Source organism: Zea mays, chromosome 6, assembly GCF_902167145.1.
Source record: "Zea mays cultivar B73 chromosome 6, Zm-B73-REFERENCE-NAM-5.0, whole genome shotgun sequence".
NCBI classification, from domain to species: domain Eukaryota; kingdom Viridiplantae; phylum Streptophyta; class Magnoliopsida; order Poales; family Poaceae; genus Zea; species Zea mays.
In genome coordinates, this window is record NC_050101.1 from 164870372 (window position 1) to 164878698 (window position 8327).

The 8327-nt window shown below is 46.8% G+C and overlaps 1 protein-coding gene across 1 annotated transcript; it reads right to left on the reverse strand.

Moving 5' to 3' along the window:
* Positions 1-5268: 5268 nt before the first annotated feature.
* LOC109940125 (zinc finger BED domain-containing protein RICESLEEPER 2-like) lies at positions 5269-8019 on the reverse strand. Its single transcript, XM_020539218.3, has 2 exons — positions 5768-8019; positions 5269-5677 (listed from the first exon to the last, which is right to left on the reverse strand). Exons 1-2 carry the CDS (start codon positions 6372-6374, stop codon positions 5571-5573), a joined length of 714 nt encoding a protein of 237 aa, XP_020394807.1. The 5' UTR covers positions 6375-8019; the 3' UTR covers positions 5269-5570.
* Positions 8020-8327: the final 308 nt, after the last annotated feature.

Genomic DNA, 8327 nt, shown 5'->3' on the forward strand with positions numbered 1-8327 from the left:
AGTGCTCCCGCACCATATCGATAGTCCGAACACCCGATCAACTTCACTCGGGTGGATCAATGGCTCAACTTCGATCATCCAGGCAAGTACTCGCTTCTCGTTGATCCGGTGGTTCGAGAGAACAGGGGAAAAAAGGTGTTAGTGGACGAGGGAAGCAGCATCAACGTCACCTTCCCCCAATCACTGTTAGGCTTGGGAGTCGCACTCAAAGAGCTCCACGAGTCAGACACTCCTTTCTTCGGCATCGTGCCGACTGAAGGAGAATACCCACTCGGACACATCTACATGTCGGTTACCTTTGGAACTCCGGAAAACTATAGAACTGAGTTCCTAAGGTTCGAGGTAGCAAGCTTCGACTGCAGATACAACGCCATCATCGGCACGCCGGGATTGGCAAAATTCATGGCCATTCCGCACTATTCATACATGATATTGAAGATGCCGGGACCACAAGGAATCATCACCGTGCGTGCTGACTTCCAAGGCACCGCAGAATGCTTCCGAGTGGCCATTCAGGCGGCCCTCACCACCAAACCACCAACGATTTCCTCCGCGCAGGCAAACTCAAAGCCTGAGGGAGACCTCACGATACCCGCGAATGAAGCTCAAGCCGAGACCTCTATGCGGCCGACTAAGGAAACGAAGAGAATCAACCTCGGGTTCGCTGACGAACGCAAGACTGCCATCATTAGCTCTAGCCTGGATGACAAATAGGAAGGTGCATTCGTCCAGTTTCTGCAAGATAACCGAGATGTATTCGCATGGCAGCCTGTGGATTTGCCGGGAGTCCCGAGAGAACTGACCAAGCACAAACTGAAGGTCTATCCCCAGGCGAGGCCGATCCGACAAAAGTTGCGTTGTTTCACGCCCGACAAGAGAAAAATTATTCGTGTCGAGCTAGCTCAATTAGTCACAGCAGGATTCATTAGAGAAGTACTGCATCCTGAGTGGTTAGCAAATCCTGTTCTTGTACTCAAAAAGAATGAAGTGGATTGGCGCATGTGCGTCGACTGTACAGATCTCAACAAACTCTACCCGAAGGATCCCTTCAGACTTCCTAGAATAGATCAGGTGGTAGATTCAATCGCCGGATGCTCTATATTGTCATTCCTACACTGCTACTCTGGATACCATCAAATCAGCCTGGCGAAAGAAGACGTGGAAAAATCTGCATTCATTACCCCATTTGGAGCTTTCTGCTATACCTCCATGTCGTTTGGCCTCAAGAACGCTGGAGCGACTTACTAGAGAGCTATTCAAACATGCTTAGCCAATCACTGGAGCAAGCGGGTAGAAGCTTATGTCGATGATGTGGTGATTAAAACAAAAAACTCAGAAAACTTCATCGAGGATCTGCAGCTGGTCTTCAACAGCCTGAGGTGGTACCGGTGGAAGCTCAATCCGGAAAAATGTGTATTTGGAGTGCCAGCTGGGAAGTTGCTCGGATTCATTGTCAGCCACCGAGGAATTGAAGCTAACCCAGAAAAAAATCGAGGCTATCATGAGGATGGAAGCACCACGATCACAAAAGAAAGTGCAAAGGCTTACTGGGTGCATGACAGCTTTAAGCAGGTTCATATCAAGGTTAGGAGAAAAAGGCCTACCATTCTATAAATTGCTCAAGAAAGTAGACAAGTTCCAGTGGACCTCAAAAGCTCAGGAAGCCCTTGATGCACTGAAGAAGTTCTTGACCACACCGCCAGTGCTAAAGCCGCCACGCCGAGCCATGCTAAACCAGCCGGCAGAAGATCTGTTGTTGTATATCTCCTGCACGACTCACGTGGTGAGCGCCGCGTCAATAGTCGAGCGGGCAGAGGAAGGACATGCATATCCAGTACAACATCCCGTCTATTTCATCAGTGAAGTTCTGGAACCCTCTAAAAAGAAGTATCCCCAAGTTCAAAAACTATTGTCCGTTGTACTTCTAACTGCACGCAAGCTCTGTCACTACTTTGACGACCACAAAGTCATAGTAGTCACCGGGTTTCCAATAGAGGATATTCTCCACAACAAAGAAGCCATTGGAAGAATAGCCAAGTGGGCCTGCGAGTTGGGAGCTCACGACATTGAGTTTCGGCCTCGCACTGCAATAAAGACTCAAGTGCTAGTTGACTTCATATCAGAGTGGACCGAGCAACAAGTACCAGATAACCCGAAGGTTGCAGAGTAGGGATGGCAATTGGACCCGTGGGTATGGATACCCGCGGGTTTCGTACCCGATGGACATGGATACGGGTTTGAAATCTTATCCGTGGATACTATCAGGTCGGGTACCCGAAATACGTCGGGTAGGGTACGGATAGTATGTTTTACCCATGGATATCCACTGGATACCCGAATTGTGATTTGTGGTTGTGGCCCATGAAGCAAAGAAAAGAAGCCCAACTGCCCAAAGGCTAAATCAGCAACCGGCTAAGCTAACCCTAAATTCCCTGACTCCCTTCCAGCCTTCCCTTCGACCCTTCCCGAGCTCTCGTCCCGTCCGCCCATCCCAAATTCCCAGCCGCCACTCCCATCCCAGGAGGCCAGGACGGCACACGGTAGGACCCCAGCGCCCCACGCCATATCCCCGCGCCCCCGCCTAGCAACCAGTCCCCGGCGGCCAGTGCCGGATCCAGGATTGATCTAAGAGAGGGGCTACTAACTTAAGACTATAAAAAAATTTAAATCAAACAAAAAAATATAATTGATGCATCCATGATCCATCCCCTTGCTATAGATGCATCCATCCGGTAATATGGTATGTATACAGCGCAAATTTTTGCAATTCACATCATATACCCCTCCATCAGCAGACGTATTACGTATATGCAAAACCTTTCGTTGCAGCCAGGCTAAAAAAACTGACAATACCTTTGGTTGCCTGCGGCGGCGGCTCGGGCTCCTGCGCAACAGCGCTCCACGGCTGGCGCCTCCACGCGAGTGCCGAGTGCGAGACCGCGCCTGGCGGTGGCGGGCGAGCGCACTGGCGCTGCGACAGCGGACTGGCAGCGAGCGCGCCTAGGCGCCTGGCGCTAGCGGGCCGCGGGCGAGCGCGCTAGTCTGGAGAGGAGGCAGGAACAGAACGCTAGACGCAGGAGGTGGCGAGGCGGGTGGAGGGAGGCGGCGGCAAGGAGCAACGACTGGAGCTGAGGCTGCCGCTATGTCACGCGATGATGGGCCTCTATTGGGCCGCGATCGCCGACCGGGGCTGCAGCCCAGGCAGCCCCGGGTGGAGATCCGCCCCTGCCGGCGGCGCCGCGGCGGCCAGGCCACATCCCCGCCTAGCAGCCACTCCCAGGCGGCGGCCAAGCCACATCCCCGCGCGAGCTACGCCTGCGGCGGTGCGGCCTGCGCGGCTGCGACCTGCGACGAGCCCCGCGCGAGCTACGCTACGCCTGCGGCCTGCGCGGCTGTGACCTGCGACGAGCCCCGCGCGAGCTACGCCTGCAGCCTGCGACGAGCCTCGAGCGGTGTCCAAGCTGCGACTGTCCAAGCTGCGACCGGCGATCGGCCCCAAGCTGCGACTGCGACTGCTCATCAATTTGCATGCAGATTTATATTTTACAGTACCATATCCATCGGATACCCGATACCCGATGGATACCCGGTGGGTACGGGTACGGGTCCATTTTTTTACTCGATTGACTTGGTGGGTATGGATATTTGTATAAGGGTCGGGTATGATATCGGGTCGGGTATTATTAGACCCGAACACAACCCGACCCGCTGCCATCCCTATGCAGAAGTATGGCGGATGTATTTCGATGGCTCACTGAAACTACAGGGAGCAGGCGCAGGGATCCTTTTCATTGCCCCTGGAGGTGAACAACTCAAATATGCTCTTCAGTTGTTATTCTCAGCATCCAATAATGCAGCAGAGTATGAAGCTGTGATCCACGGATTGAACATTGCCATATCACTGGACATCAAGAGGTTGATGGTATACGGAGATTCACTAGTGGTCATAAGTCAGATAAATATAGAATGGGATTGCTCGAATGATTCTACGGGCAAGTACTGTACAGCCGTCCGAAAACTAGAAGACAAATTTGAAGGGCTGAAATTTCATCATGTGGAAAGAGATCGCAATGCAGCAGCAGACGCGTTGTCGAAACTAGGATCCAGTCGAACTCAGTTCCAGCCTGGAGTTTTCGTCCAGGAGGTGCCACGCCCGAGCATTTCCTCAGATCAAGCAGAAGAGTGCAATGTTTTGAGCCAGCCAGAGTCAGACTCTAATGACTGGAGGGAGTCTATCATCACGTATATAAAGAACGAAGAGGAACTGGATGATAAAGCCGCAGCGAAACACATCACAAGGCAGTTAGCCCACTACACCCTCATAGGGGACACACTGTACAGAAGGGGTGCAACAGGAGTCCTCATGAAGTGCATTCCTTCGGCTACTAGGAAGCAACTGCTAGATGAGGTTCACGCCGGACAATGTGGGATACACGTAGCATTCAGAACTCTGGTTGGGAATGTCTTTAGGTCTGGTTTCTACTGGCCGACGGCAAAGAGTGATGCAGTCGAGTTAGTCCAGAGATGTGAAGCTTGCCAATTTTTATCGAAGCAACAACATTTGCCAGCACAACAACTGCAGACCATACCCGTAACATGGCCATTTGCATGCTGGGGACTGGACATGGTTGGACTGTTCAAGAAAGCTCAGGGAGGCTACACTCACGTGTTGGTTGCCATTGACAAATTCACCAAATGGATAGAATACAAACCCATTGCTTTTCTAACTTCAGCCAAGGCAGTAGAATTCATACAAGATATAATATTCAGGTTTGGGATACCGAACAACATCATAACCGACCTCGGATCCAATTTCACTAGCTCTGAATTCTTTGATTTCTGCGAACAACGGAGCATCCAGATCAAATATGCGTCAGTAGCACATCCAAGAGCCAACGGTCAGGTGGAAAGGGCTAATGGAATGATACCGGAAGCACTCAGGAAGAAAGTCTTCGACAAGAATGAAAAGTTCGCAGGGAAGTGGATCAAAGAATTACCTTACGTGGTTTGGAGCCTAAGAACTCAACCCAGTCGAGCCCTGCATGGAAACACTCCCTTCTTCATGGTCTATGGTTCGTCACGCTGGGCATTCGGGTTAGCCCGAATTTTCGGGTCGGGTAGTTTGGGCTTTTGACAACTCGGGTTTTCAGAAACAATACCCGAATATGTAACCAATTTAAGCAAAACCCGAAAATTCGGGTGCCCAAAAAAATTCGGGTTCGGGTTCGGGTAGCCCGTTCTACCCGATTTTGTTGCAGATCAATGTGACATCAAATATTTGCACATGTATTTTTTTTAAAAAAATACCAGGAATCAAACAACATTATAGCGTTACTATTTTCACATATATTTTGACAAAAGTACCAGTAGACTTGCTGCTCACTGGTCACTGCCATAGACTTGAACCAGACAATGTCACAATGTAAAACAAGTGCACAGGCACAACACACTAGCAGAAGCGTACAACACACTATAAAATAGTACCATATTTAAAGTCTTAAACCACTTGAGTCAGACACAAACATAACAAGTGAGCCAGACACAAACGAAGTCACAATCTACATTTTTTATTAAATTGTAGATGTTCCAAGATCAATAGAGTTGCTTTCGATTCTGATTGTCACATTTGTCTTTGAACTTGCAGCTTGTTTCACTTTCCCGAATTCTTCAAACAATTCTACAATGAGATAAGCCAATGCAATATTAGTAATGGAAATATGCAGTGACCAATTAAAGAATTTTAGCAGTGAGGGAAATAAATTTATACCTTCTTCCAACTTGGTTAGTTCTTCAATATTCTCTGTAATGTCAACTGGTATTGTCCATCTTAGCCAATCCTGTGTACAAACTAGAGCTTCTAGCATGAATGGAGTAAGAGAGCTGCAAAAGTCATCTAAAATGCGTCCACCTGTGCTAAAAGCTGACTCTGAAGCTACACTTGAGATTGGTATAGCATGCACATCACGAGCTAAGCGAGATAGAATCGGAAACCTTTGCTCAGATGCCTTCCACCACACTAGAAGGTCAGGCTTCATTTCTGTGTCTTCAGTTTCTTCAGCAAGATATTTATCAAGTTCAGACTTGTTATTGCTATTAGAACCAGTTCCTAGCTTCATCCTTTTAGCAATTACTTCTTTCAGTTTCCTTCCTCTACCTCCCTTTGATGCAATTGAATCACTTACATCAGTTGTCTCTTCACTTGAAGAATATAATTTCATGTATTCTTCAAAAAGGTCATGAACACAATTATTAATAGCTTCCCAAACTACTTGCCCCCTTTCCTCACCAAATATCTCTTCAACAGTTATCTTTGTGTACATAGATAACTTGTATCTTGGATCAAGACAACCAACAACAAAGATGAGTAAATTCATGTTTCCTTCCCCTTTCCCTTTCCTCTCCCTTTCTCCTTATCATTGGCATTCCCATCGATGTTTTTGCTAGTGTGCCAAAGTCCCCAGTATTTATAAATTTTCTCCTTCATTCTTTTGACCATTGATGCTTGGAAAACATCCTCACTATTTAGCCATGATTGAACCAACAAATGAACTTCTCCAATCTCATGAAACAAAGTATGAGAAGTTATATGGTTTGTGGCTGAAACACGAACAGTAAGGTCATGGAAGTGTTCTAGAAAATCAGCCATGTTCTTTGCATTTTGCCAGTCATGTTCCTCTAGGTGACCATAACCATCCTTTTCTTCAGATAGGTCATTCACATAACTCATATCTTCATCAGCTAGCCTTGTGAACACCTTCTCGTAAACAAGAGCAGCTTTTAGCATGAGAAATGTGGAGTTCCATCTTGTTGGTACATCAATCTTCAAAAATTGCTTGTTGTTCAACTTCTCTTCCTCTATAAGCTCTTTAAATTTGATAATCCTTGAACCACCATTTCTAATATATCTCACAACAGCTCTAATACGCTTCACAGAGAGGTCTACTTCTTTTAGTCCATCATGCACGATGAGATTAACAATGTGTGCTGCACACCTCATATGCAAGTACTTGTCACCAGCTACATTGGTTTTGGTCAAGTGCCTCTTCAAATACCCAATACAATTGTCATTAGCGCTTGCATTGTCCACTGTTACTGTCATAACTCTCTGTAAACCCCAGTCAGTCATGCATCTCAGCACATTTCTTCCAATATCATCACCTTTATGCCCCTTTACCATGAAAAATCCAATTAATTTCTTATGCAGCCTCCAATTTTCATCAATAAAACTAGCTGTCACTGTCATATAGCTATCCTGTTGCTGTGAAGTCCAACCATCTGTTGTTAAGCACACCCTTTGACAAGAATCTTTGAAGAATTTCTTTAGCTTAGCTTTCTCTTGGAAGAAACAACGCACTACATCTCTAGTACAGGTTCTTCTAGATGGAGGTTGAAATCATGGACAAGCTTTGGATAGAAACTTCCTCAATCCTGGTTTTTCCCCAAAGCAAAAGGGTTGCTCATCTTCTATGACCATTTCTGCGAAAGCCAATCTTAATGCTTCTTGATCAAACTTGAAAGTGCTGATACCTTCACAATGTGTTGCTTGTAGAATACACTGTGATGGATCTTTATTGAACTTATTTGGATTGCGCTTACAAACGACAAAATGTCTCTTCAAAGAAGATGTGCCATGTTGGCCAGCTTCTGCCTTCATGTTTCGGTGGCAATATTTGCACCTAGCAGTCTTAACAATACCTTTATCATCTTTTATCTTAATGAAGTGTTGCCATATCTCTGACCTTGGTTCCATTTCCTTTCGTCCCCCTCCCTGATCCTCTGTTTGAGCTAAAAATGGTACCTCTTGTGGTTTTGATGTTGGTGCAACAATTACTGCATTATGATTGTGTGATGCTTGAATACTAAGTTCAACTGATTCAACCTCCATCTCTGTGTGCTCATCAATTTCTGTCATCTACAAGAAATAGAATAATAAAAGTGAACAACATGCAGTCCAAACAGGATACAATATTTATTCAGAGCAAACTTGTTAGACATCTTGCATTATTCTTTTATTTATTCACAGCAAACAACATGCAGTCCAAACATCATGCAGTCAGACTAGGAAATGAGCAAACTAGGCAAAGTAGAATGAGCAAAGTAGGAAATATTTCACCGTGCAACTTACCTTGATTATTTGAGGAAATAACAAACTCTGGAAAGTGGAGTATTGGACGGAATCGCAGAAGAGCACGGCGTGCTGGCAGTACGGCACCACGACCAGGTGCTAGAGTATTGGATAGTTGGATGGCAGTGCTGGAGTATTGGACGGATCTGGCCAGGTGCTACGGGCTACGGCAGTACGGCACCACAGCGTGCTGGCACATTGG

Bases quoted from the DNA above. Each gene is read 5' to 3' on its own strand.
- LOC109940125 (XM_020539218.3), bottom strand. From the start codon at position 6,374: ATGAATTTACTCATCTTTGTTGTTGGTTGTCTTGATCCAAGATACAAG. The intron at 5,678-5,767 runs GTATAAATTTAT...ATCTCATTGTAG, and splicing joins ACTAACCAAGTTGGAAGAAG to AATTGTTTGAAGAATTCGGG.